The sequence below is a fragment of the Macrobrachium nipponense genome, chromosome 25 (assembly GCF_015104395.2).
Source record: "Macrobrachium nipponense isolate FS-2020 chromosome 25, ASM1510439v2, whole genome shotgun sequence".
NCBI classification, from domain to species: domain Eukaryota; kingdom Metazoa; phylum Arthropoda; class Malacostraca; order Decapoda; family Palaemonidae; genus Macrobrachium; species Macrobrachium nipponense.
The window spans coordinates 69,221,210-69,246,498 of NC_087214.1; the positions used below are offsets into that span (position 1 = coordinate 69,221,210).

A 25,289-nucleotide genomic window follows, 5' to 3' on the forward strand; every position below is an offset into this window, starting at 1 on the left:
GTCAGAAGGGTAGAATGTTAACTTACTAGTTTCTTTATGGGCAAATTTGGGTTTTCTGTCATTATGACTTGTTAACCATTTTGTTCTATTTTATATTCAACTGATTTGGGTAATAAATATTATATTTTTATACTTACGAGATCTTAATAGCCTAACGACGTGGTCGCAGCAGAGGGCACCATTGACAACAGGTAAGGGTTTCTAATTTGTGTAGTTTAATAAAAAAGGGGGGGGAAGATATATATTATATATATATATATATATAGTATATCTATATATATATATGAATAACTTGATCATGAAGTATATAAAACGTGATGCTATGTATAAATAAAGGTTTTTGCCACGAAGGAAAAAAATGAAAAGAGAGATAGCCAAGCATTTTTGTAAATTTCATGATAATAAGTTGTATATGCCTCCTTTTTATTCAAAATGTATTGTTTTCTGGATGAATAATCTATTAACCGCGTGTTTATCCTCCAAGGTGTGTCTGCCCTCAGTCGTTTCCTCATTTCTGTAGAGTGAAATCGACCTTATTGCTAATCTTGTAGTGTCAGTTTGGATATTAAGCCCTCTTTGACTATGTTTTTCCTCTGTAAGATCAGTTGTGCTTGAGTATAGGTTCGAACTAGACCGAAAGTGCTTGGCTATCTCGCTTTTCATTTTTTTCCTTCGTGCAAAAACTTTTATTTATATCTATCTAACTATATATATATATATAATATATATATATATATATATATATATATATATATGTCCATATATATATTGTATATATAGATAAATATAATTTATACTGTATTGCATACGTGTATATATGTAACATATGTATATATTCATATATAGGTATATATATATATATAATATATATACATATATATATATATATATATAAATATATATACTATATATATATATGTACATATGATATTGAAAATGAGGCACAAAATCATGGAGACAGAGTCCATGTCATAACTACTAACCAGTAACAGAAGCTTTTTCTTCATTTTTCTCGTTTTACCGAAGAAAACCTCATTTGTCTCTCTAGTCTAAAAGCGCCAGTGTTTGAACCACCATTGTTAAATAGGTTATGAAACCAGAACTTTATCAGTATCCTAAATATTCCAAAGGGATCCATTCAGTCTTGAGAGTTGTTAATTATTAATATAAATTTTTCGTAAACCAAATTGCGAATCAAGCGCTTGTCACTTCACAAAAATTATTTTGTTCGCTGACCTCATGTCCTCTGCCCTCACAATTTATAATATATATATATATATATATATATATATATATATATATATATATATATATATTATATATATATATATATATATATATATATATGTAGTATATATATTTTGTATATATATATATATATATATATATATATATATATAATATATATATATATGTGTGTGTGTGTGTGTGTGTGTGTGTGTGATATGTACACACGTATTTCTGCAATGTCTGTCACCTTTAATAGGGTATTACTGTGGTAACTGTCCCTTTTATCCAGTTATTACTATGCTGTCTCCCTCTTTAACCAGTTATTACTGTGATTATTGTACCTCTACTCCGGCTATTACTGTATTTATCGTAATTAATGTGGTAACTGTCCTTTTTATCTGGGTATTACTGGGGTGACTCAAAAGCGTTTTCAATCACGTATATCTATGGTCTCGAGTACATGAAATATGGGTATGACAAACCTGTCGAGTTTGATACCTACTTTTTATTTAAGTTGGGTCAAATGCTGGCCACGTGCCACATTTCGTCTAGATTGGTCAAGCGGTTCGCATTTGTATAGTTCACAAACATACAAACAAATATCGTTTGTGTGAGTTGTAACTGAGGTGGACTTTGTAAGTCTCAGCAGACTGGTGAATTTCAGGACGAGGAATAGCCAAATTCTCTGTAGGCGGGTAGAGCTGTCAGTGCGCCCTCATGTGGTACACTGTAGGCATTACTTAAGGTTCTTTGCAGCGTGCCTTCGGCCCCCAGCTGCCACCCCTTTCATTACTTTTAATGTACCTTCTTTCATATTCTCTCTTCCATCTACTTCCCACCCGCTCATGACAATTTATTTATAGTGCACTGCGAGGTTTTCCTCCTGTTACCCCCTTCAAACTTTTTATTCTCATTTTCCGTTTCAGTGCGGAATGACCTCATAGGTCCCAGTGCTCGGCCTTTTCCCTAAATACTATATTCAACAGCCAAAGCATATTTTCAAATTTTATTTTTTTACGTTTTTCGACACTACTCTGGTGCCATTTTCAATATTACCAGGAATGTGTAAAAGACATCTTATGATAAAAGTACGTACAATATTAAAATCACAAGCATACAAAATTCAAAGAAATAAAAAGTCTGAAGCGTAAAAGGTTAATACATGATGAGATAAACAATACTTACATTTCGTACAAAGGAAATAAACTCCCGTCCAAGTTGGCGGCTGGTTTATGTAATCTAATCAATATAGATTCTAGAATCCTGAGCTCTGGAGTTCATTCCTGGATTTCGTCATTATTTAAAAATCTGATTACGGTCACGCTACATATATTTTCACAGTGGTGTCTTGTTGCTGACTACTTGGGCCATACCAGTTGTATAATTGACTGACTGATTGATAGAATTTAGGCACACATGCCCAGCACTGGGACCACTAAGTTCATTCAGCACTGAAACGGAAATTGACCGTGAAAAGATGTAACAGGAGGAAAACTTCAAAGCAGTTGCACTACGAATCTTAGGAGAGGGTGGACAGCAAGATGGAAGAAAGAGAATATGAACGGATTTCAGTGAAAAGAATGCAAGGGGTTGCAGCTAGGGGTCGAAGGGACGCTGCAAAGAACCTTAAGTAATGCCTACATTGAACCGCACGAGGTGCACTGGTGGCACTACCCTCCCAGTGGTACGGGTGTCCGTGAACTGGCAGTGACAGCTCTTTGTTGGTGGAATCCAAAAGAAAGATTCAAAATACTAGAACCCATAATTACATTCCAAACTGCGTTTGGAACAACTAAGTTTGTAAACAATGGACGGACACAGACATCTCGGCCTTCTCTCATTACAGCTGAAGATTTTTTTTTTCTTTTTTTCAAGTTGTATAATATCAGTGTTAAATCAATTTAAGGTAAGTATAACTTATTAAATCAGTTTATGTAAAGAATAACTTATTAAACAAGTTTATGGCAGGTATAACTTATTAAATCAGTTTATGGCAAGAATAACTTATTAAATCAGTTTTAATGTTTAAAGAATAACTTTATGGTTAAACAAGTTTATGGCGGTAGGTTAACTTAGTTAAAATCAGTTTTTATGGCAAGAATAACTTATTAAATCAGTTTATGGCAAGAATAACTTATTAAATCAGTTTATGGCAAGAATAACTTATTAAATCAGTTTATGGCAAGAATAACTTATTAAATCAGTTTATGGCAAGAATAACATATCAGTTTATGGCAAGAATAACTTACTAAATCAGTTTATGGCAAGAGTAACTGGAATAGTTCTCGTACATTTTTATTTCAAAATGCTCAGTTGACGTTAGTAAATACGTATATAAAATAACCTAAAACGTAATAAATATCTCTCAGGGCCACTCTTTTGCTTAGTAGGTTTATCATTGAAGAATCTATAATGGATAGTTGGAGGACAAGTTGACAATTCGATGGACATCATGGGCCAATGGCATTTGTTTTTATCAAGAGAAATACACAACAAACAACATTACCACGCATGAACAGCCAGCTTCCAACGTCTCCTCCAGCCATTTGCTATTTCATAAAGTAGAATTTTTCCATTCATTTTTTAAATCAATGCTTTTTATGATTACGAGCATATATTTTTTCTTATTAGTAAACTTGAACCAACTAAACATAAGAATGAGTCAGTCACGTTCAAGAGCAACTTTCTCCAAGGCTATGTTCAGGTAGCATTCACTCGAGAGAATTATTGACATCTAAGGTAATACATCATAGTCAATTACCATTCGGTGGTGAAAACATTCCTTGCAGTTAAGTCCCATCATGCCAGTAAATTGGAACACTTGAAAAGGGAGTCATTTAGTCGCAGCTGCGAGAAAATATCAACGCATTCATTTTTCTTGCTCATGACTTGGCCAAGGAATGAAGCCATTTAAAAATACGAAATGCAGGCAGTGACAAACTAAGGAACGCAGGCATTCTTTAACTAAGAAATGCAGGCAGTGACAAACTAAGGAACGCAGGCATTCTTTAACTAAGAAATGCAGGCAGTGACAAACTAAGGAACGCAGGCATTTATAAGCCGTCGTTGGACCTGTCGAGTTCTGTGTCATGAGGTTATAAAGAAATAAAGAGCGTCTGAATATATATATATATATATATATATATATATATATATATATATATATATATATATATATATATATATATATATATATATATATATATATATATATATATATATATATATATATATATATATATGTATATGTATAGTATATATATATATATATATATATATATATGATATATATATATATATATATATATATATATATCTATATATATATATATATATATATATATACAATATATATATATATATATATATATACATATGTATATATATATATATATATATATATATATATATATATATATTTATTTATATATATACGCCATGTGGTGCTCGAGGCTACGATGATGATACCTTCATACAAGCGTCAAGATCCTTTTGCCAAAACATGGTCTGTTTAAGTTTTGAGAACGTCTTGCTGATTTAGGTTTATTTATAGAGATATAAATGCTATGCTTAGTTTCTTGTGAATCTTTATCCTTCGTGAAACAAAGAGGCTTCGTCTCACTCACTTGCTTCCTCAGTTATTGTAGTAGAGGTCTCCATTGCGACTTCTTTCTTTCAGTCCAACAGCGTCTAACATTCGTTGGTGGTCATCGCCCAAATATCGACATAGGCAACCTCCAGTAAATCAGTATTGATACTTTTGATAGATGTGTATAAGACCCAGTTCACATGATGGCCATCTTTATACTATGAAACATGACTCTCCGAATTCCCAACAATATCGAATTCCCTTTGCCTTGGCAATAACTTACATCCAAAGAGCATCACTTATGTTAAGTGCATCTGCCCTCACTAAGATTCAGTCCTAAGCCTCAAAGGTTTAATACAGAGATGACTGTGACTTATCTATTGAGCTATGATGGCACATGCAATTATCATATATTTTTCCCTTTAGGTGTAAAGTAAAGTAAATTAGGAATTAAGGTGTAATTTTGTCTTATTATTTGTTGTTATAAAAATGAGTCTTGAAAATGTAGGTACCGAATCCATAGGATATCATTCTGAACAAAAATGAGCAGCTGAGGTAATAATTTTGTTGTGTATTTTATTAACGAAAATGTGACCTATTCTGTCAAAATGAGCTAGTGTATTATACGCATTCCACATAAGCTTATTTAATCTTGACCCTTTTACTAACATTTTCTTATTATTCTCTTTCCTTGCTTCATTCCTATCATACTTACTTTTCTTAAACCTCTTCTGCTCAGACTGGAACTTTTATCTATGTAAACTTTAGCTTCAGCCAAGTTATATTTACATAAAACTTCAACGATTATTTGTCGTGTGTGTGTGTGTTGCAGTCGTGTTGGAATACTCTAACGCATTTTTTTTTCGAAAAAAGAAGGGTTTTTTTCCCTTAGTGACTATACTTATAGAGGGCAATATGTTAATAGTGTCTCTACGTAATACCCAGGGTGTAAGCCAGATAGTGTTGTGTGATTGCTGATATATTAATCTACATTCTGCTCCAACCGGTGCCTTCGGAATCTTTCAAATGGGTAAAAGAGTGGTATGTATGTGTTAGTGCTTGGCCCTTCCTTTACCACAAAAATGTCATCCAACCAACCTCCATCCGTCAAATGATCCTGGCACCTACCAATACCTGTGCCCCACACACAAATTCTGTACCCCCCTCGAAGTGGGACCACCTTGACGTGGTGAAGGGGCTTTTGAACCCCTGGAATTTGTTCCCGGGTTCGAGTCCAAGAGTCCCTTACATCATTGTTTAATTTTTTGGATTAATTGTAGTGGAATTTTCCACCTTTGTTAAATTTATTAGACATGAAAATAGGAAAAGATATAGCTGGGATTGTGTTTATATCTAAAACTAAATAGTGGGAACTGTGGTAGGATCATCAACTGCCCTATAATAATTGGAACCCGAGAGATATGGTATATTTCAGCAAGAGAATTGCAAATGTAATAATATGGTTAAAAGGAGTTTTGAAGCTATTTTGTCATTTTGTTCACTGCAATTTCATTAGAATTATGTAGTTTGATTTCCCAGAGTCATCGAGGAAGCAAAGGAACACTGCAACTTTAATTTTGTCAAGTTATATTGTAAACAGATGGTTGTTCAAAGACAAGAATGTGCCTGAACGTTTGATTATAAATAGAATAAAAGCTTCGATTATAAAAAACCAGAGAGATATCAAGGCCATTTTGAAAGAGAAACTGTTAAAATATTTCACAAAGAATTTTTGTAACATTAAATGCAATGTATTTTAGATGGAAATATATGTAGTTCTGGATTTATTGTAATGTTTTGTAAATAATTTATTGAATAAAAACTTAGAGAAAAAAAAGCTGGTATTTAACTATATGCAATCTGTTCACTAACTGTTATAATCTTTAATGTTTTTTAACTACCATTCTCTATATTATTACTGTGGCCATTTCCAAATTTCCAAAAAGTAGGACTCTTCATTTTGTTTTGCCGACACTTACTTTAAGCTACATTAAACCTGTTTAATGAGTTGAAATATTATGTTGTGTAATATATACAAAATATGCTTAGAAGTGTTTATTTGTCGATTATCACTATATTGTAATGAAGGCTATTTTTTAAACGCACAGTATATATTGCATACATGATGCAGACATTCATACAGTATAAATATAGAACTTTAAGAAATGAATATTCAGTTTTACTCCTGATGGAGCATCGTGCTGTATGCTAACCAAATTCATTTACTTCACAAACTAAAGGAAGTAGCCTACTTATCATAGCCATCCGTAATGGCTATCTATTTTTTGTATTTCGCCGCTTAACCTGCCATCTCCATGGGTTTTCTGTTGGCCAGGAAGCTTTTGTACACGGCTGGGCTCTCTTCTGAGATGTTGTTACAGGTTTGGAACTGGGCTTTGAAAAAACTTTTGTGTGAGCATTGCTACAAGGGATAGAGATGATATAAGCACTCATCTTCTTCAGATTTGTGAAAGAGACCTCAGATTTACTGAACAGTTAGAGATAAAGTTCCTCCCTGTACTGTGGCTATTATCGTCTTTACTGATATGTAATTGCCTCCAGTGTTTTAGTATACGCAAGGTAATTTACATAATTCTTTTTAGACAGGTGCCCAAAACGAAGAAGGGCAAATCAACGTACTGCTAGAGGTGGCGCAGGACGGAGGACAGACTGCTCGAAAACAGGACTGTCCTACCTAAAGCAGGATGTCTGGCCAGCCTGATACTATCTTTTATACTTCTCCAATAACTGCGTGGATACTGCAAGTTTATCATTTTTGATCATGTTATCTCATGTATCTAGATTGTCTACGCTATTGTCTATACTTTGTATGTTCCATGTATATGGCCTTGAGCTGAAATAAGATTTATTATTATATTATTATTATTTATTATTATTATTATTATTATTATTATTATTATTATTATTATTATTATTATTATTATTACATCCAGCAAGTTACTTTTGCATTCACCCATTGCCATTACATAGTCTAATAACTTGTATTCCTTATTTTGATCTCTTTCCCAAGTATGTTTGTGAATATTTCCCTTTAGAAACCTTTGTTTCCAGCAGTCAAGTCCTTTTCCAAACACCCAGCAAACTACCATTTCATAATCTTGGACGTAACAGAAAAGCGACTCCCAAAATGCACTCTTTCACCCTCGCTTTCCATTACCGGCCCATACACAGTCACCATCACAACTTATCATCTATTTTCACTCATCCTTGGCCACAATTTTTTTTTAACTAGCACATATAAACTCTTTCACAGATCATCGCTGATGCTAAGTGTCATTTCCCCAGGAAGCTCGGCATCCTTCAACTACCTACCTGCAGTCAGTTCTTTGTCGTTCCCGTTCATGAACACACTATTCTTTCATCCCTATTTCAGCTAATGCCAAAACAATTAGATTTCTTTCCTTGAATATGTCAATAATTATGCCTACTACGTAATTGCCCCCTGTGACCTTAATATGGGCCAAGACGGTGATTAGAGTCAACAGATAATAGCAGAGATATGTTGTTGAAGCAATCTGGCCTTGAACAAAGCAGATCTCGGATCAGCTAGCTGGTTGTGAGGAAGTATTCAGTTCGATGCTGGGTTGCCAGATTTTACGAAGGCGGCATTCATGAGATTCCGTCTCAGAAAGAGCACCCTTGTATGCCTAAGAAGACTTCTAATCGAAGTTTGACCGTTCTCAAGCGTCAATTAGAAAGTAATTGACGCTTGAGAACAGTCAAACTTCGATCAGAGGTCTTCTTAAGCATGCCGAGGTAGAGTGAATTGGATATTAAACAATATTTGTAGCTTAATGTTTATGAATATAGGCAATGTCATGGTGTATTTGACAAATATATCTATATATATATATATATATATATATATATATATATATATATATATATATATATATAAATATAATATATCATATATATATATATAGATATATATATAAATATATATATACTATATATATATATTATATATATGTGTGTATATATATATATATATATATATATATATATATATATATATATCGCATCCACAAACATAATTATAGCTACAAAGGTCACTTAATATCCAATTGCCTGCACCTCACAAATAAAACGGAGGGGAATTACAGGTGATAATTATAGACTTCTGAAATCAGGGAAATACTTACTTTTAAAGTTGTTGATGGAGTGATGCCCTTTAATCAATTCGATTACTTACAAGATTACCTCACACCTGTTTTGATGAAGTTAGTCTGATTTTCTGCAATACTGGTAAGTTGTTAAGGGATCACTGTTGCCTTTAGGGTATTCAGTCGTTTAGTACTTTGTGATGAAGGTTCTGGTATCTGGCTGTTGTGAGGTAACAATTAATGATTTGGTATGTGTAGTAACCAGATACTTGGCACTTTGTCACAATATATATATATATATATATATATATACTATATATATATATCTTATAATGCATATTATAGTGTGTAAAATATATCTGTAATACCTGCAATGAAGCCATAGGTTCTTGACTAACTTGTTTTTGGATAATTATCAATAAAAGCCTACATCTGTGGCAGAAATCGACCTCACACTCCACTAATTTACTTAGTTATGAAGACGAAATATAAAGCAAGAACTTTCTACCTTTTGGTGTTTAATGGGCTCCTTTTATTAGATGGAATTCTTTTTTTAACAGAAAAATATTCAAGTCATTTGTATACACACACACACACACATATATATATATATATATATAATTATATATTAATATATATAAATATAATATATAATATTATATATATATATATATATATATATATATATATATATATATATATATATATGATATATATATTATATATATAATATAATATATATATAATATTATTTATATAATTCATCTATATATATATAAATATAAATAGATATATATATATATATTATTATTATATAGATAAATATATAATATATATATATAATAATATAGTATTATATATATATTTTTACATAAATATATATATATATATATTATTATATATATAGATAATAATAAATAATAGATAATAATATATTATATTATATATATATTATTTATAATAAATATAATATATATAATACATTTATATTAATATATATATATTATATATAGATATACTCTATATATACACATATATGTATATAAATATATTTATATAAATATATATATATATATTATATATATACACATATACATACACTTATAAAGTCTTTTGTACATTGTATGACTGACAAAGAGGGTATGAATTCAGAAAAAAACTTGCAATATATTTATTTTCTTGTAGATTTTTCCTACTCTAAATTGATACATACCTCAAAAAATCAGTCGTTTCCATGAATAAATACATACATGTAATATATATTCTCTTTACATTCTTACTCATGTATCTAAACATCTAAAATGAATGTCAAGTCATTTACATATAAAAACAAAAACATCAGAAAGACGAAGTCGTATCCATAGCAGTTTTGGTGGTCCTCTTCGAAGCAGCACGTTTATACTGACCGCTCCTGCCTCATTGAGGGCGCAGTGTCCAGCTGGTATTCACAGATGTAACTGTTAGATTGAGAAGAGAGGAAGACAAAAAGACAATAAATATCAGTGCTACTTTCTTCTTCTTCTTTTGGTATCTGAAAAGGAAAAGATTACTTGGAGTTGCATTACCTGTATACCATTATTCGTCCGTTTATATACTTCAAAAATGCCGTCATAAATCTGAGCACATGGATGAATGGAAGATCTTTTTTATATTGGGGGCTTATTCGCTGCTATTATGGTTCATTCGGTGAGAATTTCCACATTTCCTTTGTTGCTCTCTCTCTCTCTCTCTCTCTCTCTCTCTCTCTCTCTCTCTCTCTCTCTCTATATATATATATATATATATATATATATATATATATATATATATATATATATATAATATATATATATATATATATATATATATATATATATATATATAATAAAAGGAGCCCAAAAAACACCAAAATATAGAGAGAAAATATTATATTTCAGAGACTGCAGTCTAGATATTCAGGTAGATGAATGAGAAAAGTTACAGAAAAGGTGGTGTTCATACCATGTGATCCATCCACAGGTAAGCCATTTTAGGTCACTCCCACTGATAATCTTCCTTTAATCCTCTTAAGCGTTGGTTGAATGAAAACTTTATCAATGACATCTGAATCCCATACGCCCTTTGAGATGTTCATTACCTGTCTCTGTTTAATCAAGGCCAATTCGATCATCTGACTCTAGTACCGGCAGTTTATTCTGTGGATATGTTCACTTATATGGTTGAAAATAGCTGAGTTCTGTTGTCCATACCTAACACAAAAATTTGCTCGTGCTACCTTATAATAATAAAATGAAAGATATCCCCCATCTCTTGAAGAATTTTAGTATTAATGTCGCTTTTAAAAATAAAACAATGAAACATGTACTCCCCGATAATAATAAAGGATGTGTATGTAAAATTCCATGTAAGTCTTGTGACAACTTTGACATTGGTCAAACGGGTAAAACTCTAGAAAAGAGAATAGAACAACATAAAAAATGTGTGTGATATGCACAGAGAAATAGTGATATTTTTTACATTTTAGCGATACGGGCTGCTCAGTGAGCAAGAGCCTGTGCTGACACAAGGTCAGCTTAATCAAAAACAACATGTTAGGGACAACAGTCATGCTATTAACTGGGGAAAAAAGATTGTGTGTTCTAATAATGCATTAGAAAGGAATATCATTGAATCTAGCTTTATAAAAGAAAGTTACAACAATAATATGAACATCAGTCAAGGTATTTATAAACTTGATCCTTTAATTTCTAAAGAAATTCGTAAATTACTTAAATTTTAAGGTAGGCAGTAGAGATGTATGGAAATACAATTATTATATTTGTAAACAAAGTAAGGGGGTAGGAGTGGTAATGAGATTTCCAACCCCGCCTCCCTGACACCTGTCAGGCGTGGACTTGTTGTCTCCTACCCTTATCAGTAGTGTCCCTTGAGAATTCATTGTAAATTGTAGCCAAATGATTTTTGAAAGCTACTACTACCTTGACACCTGCCTGTGGGTGGATCTGCAGTCTCAAACGGTTGTGTGTATGTTCGTCAGTACTGTCTGTAGTATATATATTTGTGACTTCTAATACTTTGCATCAGTCCTTCGTCTATGGCTTGGAAATAAAGTAGAAACTGGTCAGGACCTACACCCTGCTTCTTATTTTTCACCTGTGGATATGCGTGATTATATATATATATATATATATATATATATATATATATATATATATATATATATATATATATATATATATATATAATATATATATATATATATATATATATATATATATATATATATATATATATATACATATATACATATATATATATATATATATATATATATATATATATACATAATCAAGCTACAAGTGTCCTATAATATCTAATTCGCTCTACCTTGGAATTAATATATATTCATATATGTTTAACCAAAGGGGAATGTTTTAGTCGATAAGAGATTTGCCGGCTCACGGGCGCGAACCATCGACACCTTCAAATCCAGGACGATGGTTCGCGCCCGTGAGCCGGCAAATTTCTTATCGACAAAAAAATTCTCCTTCGGCTAAACATATATGAAAACATATTAATTCCGAGGTAGAGCGAATTAGATATTAAAGGACATTTGTAGCTCGATGTATGTATATGAATCACGGTAACGTGATATGACATATATATATATATATATATATATATATATATATATATATATATCTTATTATATATGTATATATATATAACATTACTCCCAAACCGTGTTGTGGGTGGTTACCATTGATTTTTATCAATGTATGAAAACCAACTGTTTGAAATTGGAACTTTATTGCACAGTATTGTACAGACGGAACTAAAAACATGACAAAAAAAAAAGGAAAAACAACGAAATCAACTTGAAAACAAAAGAAGAAGAAGAAAAAGAATAGAGTAACAAGAACCCCAACAAAAGCCTTTTTTGTGATTTCTGTGGCCCAATTCAAAGAAACCTCAATGAGACGTAGCAGGTACCCGCCACCATTTTCAGGGGCATTGAATTCAAAAAACACATTTATTGTCAATTACTAGACGTGTGGGCATTTTTAGGGGCAGGGCATTGAATTAAAAAAACAGTCATTGTCTTGCTAGATTCTGAGACGGACACTTTTGGGCGTTAGTTATTAAAGATACATTTTTGGGCGTATTATGACGTAAAGACAGGCTAGCGTGAATTGGACACGTTTGGGCGTAAGGTCATGGGTGGACACGATTGAGCGCGGAATGGCGTCAATCAGACAAGATATATATATATATATATATATATATATATATATATATATATATATATATATATATATATATATATATAAAACCTCTTACATGTACTTTTGACATTTTCAAAACTTAGTTTCTCTCATGACATTTCTCCTTACCTGCCACTCTCTATACCTCTGTTAATTGTATACACTGAATTTTATTTGTATGCAAGAATTTTTACCTTATAGTCATCGTGCATGACGCATCATTCCATCCGTTTATATCTTTTAAAATTTCGGCACAGTATTCTCCACCTCCAGAATTGCTAGGTTGACCGTTCCCCCATCTGGAAAACGTTATGAAAATGTGTGGGTTTATAGGTATCTTGTGAGTTTATAATTAAACTGGAGAAATTCCCCATTCCAAACCTATACAGCCATATTTTCGAACAACAGTATTTTTAACCCTGATTGAATTTTCCCTGTTAGATTGGTCCTGTAAGTGACAGTAACAATAAAAGTAATGAAAGTACTTTGCCCATTCAAGAATGTTAAGGAGTTCACATTAAAAAATCTTAGTGCCCAATCATGAGCAATGAATGGAATTTTGTCTCTTCTCCAGCTAAGAATAATGAAAAGACAAGCCATGTGGCGAATGTATTTATAGTAATGAATACATATGGGATTGCTATTAAGGCAACTGATTTATGCAGAGTTCACCAATAAAGTCTGTCCCTACTATCTCATTGTGTGCAAAATGTGCTTACATGAAGTGCATAGTACCTACTGAATGCTAATCTTTTGAGTTCTCATCTTGTGTATATTGCAAATCATTACAGTTCCCTGTTTTTATATCAGTATTGCTACAGCTGCAGTTGCAGAGCAGATTTTCATATTGAGTGTACCCCATAGCAATAGCTCAATCATATAATGATGTAAATTGTGTGCCACTGTGCCAGCACTCCTCTAAAACCTGGGTTTCTCACGCTGCAAGCAACAGTTCGTAGCCAGCTTCAGACAATATGTCGCCAAATTTTGTGATTCTCACGACAATGCAATGCATCCTTGGTGTCAACAGAGAGCACACCTGTTTTTCATCTATATGGGAGCTATAAAGGCTATAATATTAAATAATTGTACATGACTAGTCTGTTAGTTACTGTGTAAGTCTCCTAGCCGTTGATTGGCCAGCAATTCTTATAAATACTGCTGTAGTTCATTTAATAAAGTATCATTTCAAGATCATAGCTCTTTTCTTCATCAACTCTTGTTAAAGTGGTGATCCCGCCTAACCAACACCCAACAAAGATATCCGAGACTTCCAGTGACAAACATCACCATCCCCTCCTGCCACTCTTGCTGATACTATTGCCCAACTTCCAACCTTCACACCGACTGACGCCTACACTAGGTTCCATCGAGCCAAAGTCTCACTCCGAATGAAGGGCATACAGTCATCATCGACGAAGGCAGATTACGTTCTCGCTGCCCTGCCGGATTACCACTTCCCTGCTAGACAGATTCACGGCTACTGCCCCTCGTGGTAGCCATAGCAGGTACATATCCCTAAATCAGGGGCCATAGAAATGTACCTAAATCTAACCATACTCCTGACACATCCAATCCTATGTGTTCTATCAGCCCCTCTGTCTTTTTTTATCCTCGATTCCACCACAGGTGCTCACTCCCTTCTGCCTGTATCCAGTCAACCAACCAAACACCCACAGCCATCTGATGTCTGACTCACAGCTGCCAATGGCTCTCCCATCCTTACCTTTGATCAGAAGCATCTTGCCCTTAACCTCAGTGACAGAAAGTACCACTGACAGGTTTTGGCTGCAGATATCTCAATACCTCTCTTCAGGGCGGATTTCCTGGCACACCACCAACTGCTTGTGGAAGTCACCAACAGGCGCCTCATCAATGCCACCGATCTGTCAACCAAGCCCATAGCTGCAGCCCCCGCAGAACTTGCCCTCCACATCGTCAATTCCAAAGATGAGTTTGCCTACCTGTGCCAAATACCCAAAGATCTTCAAACCAGAATTATGTCAAACTTATCAAATCCCTACTATGTGCAGTATTTTCCAACATATTAATACCTCGGGTACTCCAGCACACTCCTGTTTCTGATGTCTACCACCCAAAAAACTCACCGCTGCAAAGAAAACCTTAGCAGAAATGGAGCAGATGGGTGTGTGTAAAAAGGCATACAGTCCTTTTGGCATCTCACCTCCACATATTAACAAAAATGGATGGCACACTTCATCCATGCAGGGACTACCGAAAGTCGAATGTGATCACCGAGGCTAACCACTACTCCATCCCAACTATCACTGGCGAAACCACCTTCCTGCATGGCGCAAAAATGTTCTCAAAACTGGACCTTCTTAAAGGTTATTTCCAGGTCCCCATGAATCCCGAAAATATCCTGAAGACCGCCATCACAACACCCTTTGGCACCTTCACCTTCAATTACTCCTGCTTTGGCTTCCCCAATGCAGGAGCTCTTTTCAGCAACTCGTGGACGCCATCTTGGGAAACCATCCCAAAGATCTCACCTGGGGACCTAGCAAGAAGATGCCTTCACTGGTGCCAAAAATGTCCTCACCAAGGCCGCTGCCCTCTCATTCTTTGCGTCAGGTCATCCTCTACTGCTTTCCATAGATGCCTGCATTGTAACCGTAGGAGCTGGCTTGGAACAGATCATCCATGGTAATCCTCAACCCCTGGCTTTTTTTAGCAGGAAACTCGGCATGTCAAAACACTTCCAACATTCTTTTGGAGGCCACACCTTTCACCTTCAAACTAACCACTTGCCACTAGTGCATTCAATAAATCACCAGTCTAATGCTCACGCCTTCAGTGCCGCCACTTGTCAGCCATCACTGAATTTAACTGCCCCCTTCGTCGTGTCCCTGGGAAACACAGTCCCGTTGCTGACACCATCTCGAGAATCGCCATTGATGAAGTAAACCTCATCATCGATTACAAGCAGCTGGTGGACAAGCAACAGCAGGATCCAGAGCTCAACACCTGCAAAATCTCTTTAACATCTCTGCAGTGACACGACGTCCCCCTCAACAACAATAGTCCTGCTATGCATCCATCCTCTGATAGCACTGGCCACCCACATCCATACATCCCATGTGGAGTCAATGAGACGTCACATCTTAGACATTGTCCACTTTCTGGCACACCCTTTAGGATGATCTATAGCCACCCTCCTGAAGAAGCGCTTCATCTGGCATGGCATATCAAAAGACACAAAGGCGTAGCGCCATGAATGTTCTGTCTGCCAATTCTCCAAAAGCTAGCATCATGCTAATTTAGGTGTAGGCTTCTTTTATCAACCAAGATGCTGTTTTCCCCATGTCCACATCGACATTGCAGGACCCCTCCCGTACTCGGAAGGGCATTGTGACCTACTCACAATGGTTGACTACTAGATGGCCCAAAGTGGCCCCTATGACAGATGCATCGGCAGTAGCATGTGCCAGTGCTTTCCTCTCATCACGGGTTTCCAGATTCAGCGTAACCGATCACATCACCTCTGACAGAGGCACTACTTCACGCTGCAGCTCTGAACGTCCCTGTACCGCCTCCTCGGCACCTATTTGCATCACACAACCACCTACCATCTCGAGTCCAATGGCATGACTGATAGGTTCCATCGCACCCCGAAAGCAGCCCTCATGTCTTGCTGCAACTCCTGAACCTGGTACTCGCAGCTTCAATGGGTCATTCTCCTCAGCCTTTAAACCACACATAAAGAAGGCCTTGACTTGTCAGCAGCCGAGATGGTATATGGCGATCCGCTCATAATACCTGGTGAATTCTTCACCTATAATAACACCTCACCCAACATCATCAGACTCCTATCATCATCGGAAAATTCGCCCCTTGCCGCCCATCCTAAAACCCAAATGAGAAGACCTTTATCCTGAAGGATCTACACAAGGCAACACATGTATTTACCAGAACCGATGCTATTCGTCCGCATTTCACCCAACCTTGCACTGGCCCCTAACAGGTCCTTGATAACAAGCAGAAAACTTCCCTCATCGACATCTGCAGCACAATAGGTTGGGTTGCAATCGACCACCTGAAACCAGCATATTTGCCTGACCACATTAATCCTCCAGTCTAGTTTTCAAGGGCGGGACACCCTCTGCAACACCCTGGTCAACTCTCAGGGGGGTTAATGCGCCAGCACTCTAAAGCCTTTATTTCTCATGCTGCAAGCGACAGGTCGTCGCCAGCTTTAAACAATGACGTCGCCAAATTCCGTATTTTTCATGACAATCCACATAGTAATGCACCAGTGACGCCAGCAGAGCACATCTGATTTCCATCTATATAGGAGCCATAAAGGCTTATATAAAATAATTGTACGTGGTTGTAAGTATCCTGGCCTCTGATTGGCCAGCAATTCATATAAATACCGCTGTAGTTCATAAATAAACTAGCATTTCAAGATCATACCTCGATGCACCAAGAAAATTTCACAAGTGTTTTGGAACAGAGTTTTACACCTAATAATCGCAAAGTTTTACACAAAACATCCTCCTATTCTTTTACCAAGACAACTAACAATGTAATTACTTTAAAAACATAAGAAGAAACACTATATCAGTATGGATGCTTAGAGATAAAGTTAACACTTATAGCATAGCTACACAATGGGTTCTAGGAATGACAAGCTTAAAAAGGAGAAGAACTTGCCACATACTTCCTGTAGTTTATGTACTGTGTAGTGCCCCAGGAAAGAATGACTCTCATGGGAATGTTAGCCCACACGTAAACTTTGTGACGCCAGATTAGAGACTAGTTTATCACACATTTTCTTCCTTCAGTTCAAGAGAAAAATTGAGTTCAATTCTTGCATTTTATCTTATATTCAAGGTGGCAGGTGTTAGTCACGACATAATCATGGATTTATTGCGAAATCAAGAGAATTCGTTTCACACTACTCTCTTGTTTGTAAATCATATGCATTGGATATTGTATATATGATTCAATATGAATGACGAATAATTCAGGATTACAAATTCCCCTCTTCTTTTCTGCTTAGTCTGGTCATCACTAGGCTTACATTAGCATAGAAAAAAATGCACAGATACGACACTTTGACAGCCATCTGCCCTTCTTCTTCCACCCTGCTACAAACTGACGTTGTGGAAGGTTTGTCGCTGAAATGTGGGTCCGTCTTTTTTGCGACATTTCTCTTGAACTGTAATATATCTGCTCCTGAAGGTGGTGATATTTGCTTTGAAACGATTTGCCACCAATCACCTTTGCCAAAATCGTAATTATTAAAAGTTTATGATCATTGATGACTCCAAAACTTGTTTCCTGATAACTGGCTAAATGTGAAAATAATTCCTATACCCAAACCTAGAAAAGATCCTAGTAATGTGGGTAATTATAGACCAATCTCTTCAACAAGTTGTCTATGTAAGTTCTCGAAGAAAATTAGAAAATGGTAATTGCACGACCTCGTGGCGCATTTGTAAAAAAAAAATATTTTGAGCCCTACCCGATTTGGTTCACAGCTTCATCTGTCTAAATTAGATACCTCTATCTAATTTCATAGACAGCAAGCAACAGTAACCGTCTTTGTTGACATTCAGAAGGCATACGACACTATGTCGAGGTAGGCAATATTATTAAAATAATTACATAATAATAACATACGTGGACATCTTCCTAAGTTCATTAAAAACTTTAATAACTGATCTCACTTTTCAGGTGAGAATAGATAATGTTTTTTTTTCTTCAAAAACCTTCCTACTTTAAAATGGAGTCCCTCAAGGAAGTGTCCATAGTGGTACTCTGTTTACATAGCAGTTAATGAATTCAATAATATGCTACCGGTTGGGATTAAATGTAAACTATATATGGACGATTTTGCCCTATACAGCATCAAGCATAAAGCATGCAGAACGAACGATTACTAAAACCATGATAAAGAATAGATGAATGGACCCCATCTGTACGCTTTAGATTTTCCACAGCATAAGTAATTCTGACGCGTCTTCGTTTGACACGCATCCACTTAATGGGCAGTCCACATTTTAAGATATTTATTTTTAATTTTAATAGTTTTTGTTTGATTTTATTAAATATTGTTTTATATATGTATGGAAACGAGTAAATGTATTTAATGTATGATTGTGCTCCAGTGTAAAAGCATATACCTTATATAGTTTTTTCTTTTAAATTTCATTGTCATTCATTCATCTCACGAATTATTTATTTTTTCCCAGTTCTAGACTTATGGCCTAGGCCTGGTATTCCCTCCTAATCCTTCTGGCTAATCTCACGAGAGGAAATAGTCAGCTCGGGGGTCTGCTTAAACTATTTGAAAAATGATAATGTACTTGCAGAAATCCCATCCTTATATTTTTCTATCTGTAAGTCTTTCCTGTCACTCAGACTTGCTTAATGGCTCTTATTCATTTTGCTAGAGCAGTGAAGCAGTAGAGACTATTGGTTATTGCGTAAACCAGTTGGGTTCTCAGAGTTTTCTGGCTGAACACAAGTAATGAATTTGCATGTACACACACCAACAGTCTTCCCTTCTTTACCCGTATCTCTTCACATTCTCTACATATTTTTCTCTGACACACACTAGCATAAGACACTGCTAACTAAAATGTAGGAGTTCTGGATTTAGTATTTCATATTGTAATAAATCTCTAAGAAGAGTTCCGGTAATCCCTTGGTCGTCCATTCCCTCCCCATCTGCACTGCGCCACCGGCTGCGCCTTTCTCGGTGCAGTCAGGTGTATGTAGTTCTCCATAACAAAGTCAGATTTAAAATGCAAAGGTAATTGAGCAGTATGATGTCACAAAGACAGCCGTGTGGGAAATTGTGCATCTCACTTACTGACTGCACTATACTAGCGTTAGTGTCTCGGAGATTTAGTCAAGACAAAAAATGTTGGTCAAGATCAGCCGTTATGAATGACAGCCGGCCGTCATGTGGGTAATATGTTAATAACTCTCATCTGAACATTATTGGATATTCTAAAGAACAATATTGCAAAGCTGTTACTGATACCCAGGCCGAATATAGAGAACATGAATTCTCCAGCATCACACTTACATGTGATTTACCTTTCAAAATTAATGGTAACCTGGTCATTTAGTCTACATTTTCTTTTACACTTGTGCATACACAACACTCATTATACATAGATTACATGCTGTACAACACCTGTGGATGTCTTGTGTGTGATGATAGTTACTTGGTCATGAATAAATAGGTTTGGTTGGCTGCTGTGTAATTTCCTCTTGAATGGCAGCAGTTTTCTTGCTAGCATTATTAATTTGTATTTTGTGTTTTTATGAATAATTCTTTCTCCATACTTTTTTTCCATAACTTATTGAGTTTAGATTTTCATTGGAGAGCCCAGAGGTAGCTTAGCCTATGGTGGCCTAGTCACAATTCTTGTGTCCACACTTTGAGCATAATCATACCCATTTGGAGGGTCTACTGTAAATCTACTATTTTATCAAAATGTCAGTCAATAATGAGCATTAGTAAAAATAGCCATGCAGAATCAATTGTAATGAGACTAAGAGATATGGAAATCTTGATAGAAAGTTCCTTTAACACTTACTTGTTTATAGTTGGAGTAGTGCCGTCAATCCACAAAAATGTCGTGTTTAAATATGGGGAATACATCCCAATCCATGCACGAACCACAACCTTATCTACAGAAATAAGAAAATGTCATATCCTTTTTTTGTGTATTATGCAATCCAATCTATGCCCTAAATATTTAAATTTCTACTGCCCCAGTGATAGTCATGCGCCGTTAACTGAAATCACTGCCAAAATATGTTTAGGTATATCAAGCGAGAATTAAGAAAAGTTTTCATTTTTTCAGTGAGAGCATAAAAAATCCTACTATACGCGTGCGCACGCACACACACACATATATATGTATATATATGTGTATATACTATATATATATATATAAATATATATAATATTATATATAATATTTATGTAGTTAGGAATCCATATATATTCAACTCTTAAACAGCTCTTCGATAAGGCCTCCAGTGATGTATGGCACTGGTGCAAAATATAATTATTCAAGTCATGATTTTATAGCTTTTGCAAAATTTTATATAAGTTTCAGTCACTAATGGATCCAGAAAAATTTTATTGGGCGCGAGACATCAATTTTCATGTATATATATATATATATATATATATATATATATATAATATATATATATATATATATATATATATATATATATACATAGAGCAGTCCCATTTTCGAGGCTATAAATTAAAGAATAAGAGTTAAAAACAGACTAGGTTAAAAAAACAAGTAAAGTTATTTGCATAAAAGTATTAAAGGAAAAAGTGTTAAAAGGATCAAAGTTTACCAAGTAGCTGAAGGCAAAAGCTGAGTGACTTTCAGGGTCCGTTTTGGTTCCAACGGAAACTCACGAGAATTACTGCAGCGGTGTTGACGAGATGTTCTGAGTATTCAACTGGGGAACTGAATAGCTTTTTCTTTGTTATTGATATTCTATTTACATTTTTTGTGTGGTCCCTTATTCATGAAAAATATGGATTTTCTAATTTTATACCTGTTCGGTTGCTTATGCCACAATGCGAGTCTAACCTCACCTTCAACAGCCTACGAGTGGAGCCCACGTACTTTCCCAGGTCACATCTGGGGCAGTTGATTAAATAATTGATTAAATAAATGACTCCCGAGATCATCAAAGGGTGAAGACAATCTTTATATTTGAATAAAGACTTGATTGTCATTGGCTTGCTGGTTTATTAATTTAAATTCAATGGCACCCTTTGATGACCTCGGTACACATTTATTTATTCAATTTCCCCAGATGCGACCTGGGGAAGTATGTGGGCTCCACTCGTAAGCTATTGAAGGTGAGATCAAACTCTCATCGTGGTGCAAGCTAGAACAGGTATAAAATTAGCAAATGCAGAATTTTCATGTATAAGGGACCATGCACAAAAATATTTTTTAATATAATATCAATTACAAAGATTTTAAAATAGTAGGCAGAGCTCTGAATGACCATCAAGTGCCAATACTTGAATCACTTTTCATTAGAATCACTTTTCATTAGACAGTTCGTTCCCCAGTTAAAAACTCAGAATATCTCGTCCACGGCTATAATACCTTTCCTGAGTTTCCGTTGGAACCAAAACGGACTCTGAATGTCACTCAGCTTTTGCCTTCAGCACTTCTTTGATTTTACCACTGACGAACAAGGATTGATTTTACCACTGACAAACAAGAATAAATACTGACCTGAAAGAAAATTGTATTCGTCATCACTAGTGATCACTGTCAAATTACTCTTCATGTCGATGCAGTTTTGCTTGGCTGCCTCCCAGGTCGCAGTTACATCGCTGAAGAGGTAGCAAGAAGCTCCGTTTACTATCCAGCTACTGCGGCATACTATGGGTCCTATTTGGAGGAAGAATGTAAGATGAGAAACACATTTAGATAAAATTCCTCCATAAAATAGCTTCATTAAACATTTTTAGTTCGAATATTTCACAAAAATCTCTCAAATTAATGACATTTTCAAATTCGGATTATTAATATCAGACTGGTGAAGTTGCAGGCAAGTAGACGAAATTAATCGACGACCCCTCTAGAGTGGTCTTTGTCCCCACTGATGAAGGAGTAGTAGGAATGGTCTCCATTGCTAGAGAAGTTATAGTTATCCCTTTGTCTATGATAACTGTGGTTATCTCACTTAGAGACTCAGAAAGGAATGAAAGCATAACTATTTAGGTTAGCTTATTAAATTATCCTACGGGGCACTACAAAAAGGTTGGAATACTAGTGTTGATAAAAGAATTTATTGAACTTCTACTGATCACTAACATACTCACATTACCTGGTGAATACCTAGATGAAAACGTCTTTCCAACTCTTACATGAATAATAATTTTCCTACAACAGATAATGCCACACTTATCAAAAGGATTAACAGATCTGTCGTCTAAAAATGTGGTTGATACTTATTTTAGTTTATTTGCTCCCTTAATGACATAGAGAAGAAAAATTTGGCTAGAGGGATGAATTACCAACATAACATCGTTGCCTCAAAATTTACAGGGGTCAAGCCCTTGTGGATTTTTTTATATATATATATATATATATATAATATATATATATATATATATATATATATATACAACCTGTGACAATAACTGAATAAAAAAATTTCAACATTGGCCTCCAATCCTAAAAAAAGGTTGCTTTGCTGGTGAATTATTGCTGATTTTCTACCAAAAGACAAACTAGTGAAATCCCTGTCAATCACACTTCATTCTTCTCCTTGTGGAAGAGTTTTACACAAGATCAAATGATAACTACCAAGTAGTGCAGTTAAAAGAAATTCAAATCCAAAAATAGAATTAAGAACAATATATTTATAAGAAGGGTATTGAAATGACCAGAACTAATGCCGAGTGCTTCACCATACTGATTTCTTGTAACTTTCTGTTATGTAAGTTTCGAAATGTATATTTTTAAAATCAACTCTAGTGAAGCGATTAAACTCCACCAGTCATCCCCAATTCTATTCCAGAAGCAGTCAGTGCAACTTCCAGAGATTGATTTAAAACTCCATGCTTACCACTGATCACCAGTAACAAATTATATCTACCATTGAGAATGACAACCTCAGAGCTTATGCTGCCTTTATTGATACAGTTTTTAGCAGAGCACACCGTTGCCACTGAAGACAAACTTTCATAACTATTACAATCGCGTATCAATATCAAAACAGAAAAGTTGAATTAAGCCAAGCTAAAAGATCCATGTCCGGCCATCATCGTTGGACGTTCAGCATAATCAGTGGCTTATTACTTACTGTTAGGCAGCGTGAAGGAAATGATCCTTCCTTACTATTCAAAATTTTTGTCGCAGATCTAATAGATATATTGGTTGGGGTCTTCAAGCAAAGGAACCCCATTATTCCAAAGGCAAACCTATTGTTTAGCTGTCAGTTTGTGGTAAATCACTGAAGCCTAGAAGGAATTTTAAGTCTACATTATTTTGCTACTATGGAAGACCACTTACAAGGTAACATTAAGAATGGCAAGTCTACTCAGTAAATCTTGCAGCTATATAAAAAATACTATATTGGCAAAAACCTGCTTTTGTGTACCACAAAAATTCGCAAATGTATGATCAGTTACCTGGATGTCTAGGCTCCACAAGTTAACTAACTGTTGCCAACAAAATAGGAAAATTTAGGAACCCAATGGGCTTCCTAACTCCATAGAACCACCTGGTAGTATCACCTACGAAGCGCTGAAGGACCAACGAAGTTCGTCCTTCAGCATGCTGCCAGCCATCAAAGCAAATAAGTTCTTAGACAACATGTGGGCAGCAACAGGAGACCCTGCAGCTGTCACACATCCACATGCATCTGCAGCAGCTAGTTACAATCCCTACCACAGATGGCTGCTCAGAGACTATGTTGGTCCTTGTGAGATAGGTCCCACTCACAAAATTACCCCACCTAACAGCTTTTGCCAACCCCTACGCATTAACCATGGACCTCGACTAATTCTGAAGATGGTCAACGCTGTCCACCTGGCCCACAAGTCGACTAAGCTTACACAACCACCCGTAGCACCAGCCACACTACAGCCACAGCAGCAGACTGACGCAGAGGAGGACAGCGATCTAGAGGGGTCCACCACCCTCATACACCACTACTGGAGCTTCAGGTAGAAAAACAACCACCAAAACAGAAGAACGTCCCAAGGGCATTTGTTTCTACCACTGGTGTTTCGGGAATGACGCCCGAAAATGCGAAAACGACTGCTGCATGTCAAAATACATGCAAAGCGGTCGCAGCAGCAACCCAACAAACTAGACATCAGCAGTGGGCAGACTGGTTCCACTGTCTTCCTTCCACGTACAGGCAAAAACATAACCATTCATAACAGGCAAAAGATCAGATACAAAGTTCTTGGTTAAAAGTGCATGCAAATCGTTAGTACCAGCCAACCCGAATGAACGCCTCTATCCAACCCCCAGCACTCAACAGGTGTCCATTGCCAGCGGAGCAACGCTGAAAATATATGGGATGTCAACGATGAATTTGTCATTT

At 35.5% G+C, this 25,289-nt stretch overlaps 1 protein-coding gene across 4 annotated transcripts in view; it reads right to left on the reverse strand.

The window, feature by feature from the left end:
• Positions 1-10,103: 10,103 nt before the first annotated feature.
• LOC135199217 (integumentary mucin C.1-like) overlaps positions 10,104-25,289 on the reverse strand; it is a 77,336-nt gene continuing 62,150 nt past the window's right edge. For 3 of the 4 annotated variants that reach the window (XM_064227085.1, XM_064227081.1, XM_064227082.1), the window contains 4 exons: positions 22,460-22,618; positions 20,771-20,864; positions 13,385-13,489; positions 10,104-10,403 (listed from right to left, as the gene is read on the reverse strand). In XM_064227085.1, coding sequence (XP_064083155.1) covers positions 10,343-10,403; positions 13,385-13,489; positions 20,771-20,864; positions 22,460-22,618 — 419 coding nt within the window. In that variant the 3' untranslated portion in view covers positions 10,104-10,342. The remainder of the gene's footprint in view (positions 10,404-13,384; positions 13,490-20,770; positions 20,865-22,459; positions 22,619-25,289) is intronic. The other variant, XM_064227084.1, reaches the window with a different exon arrangement.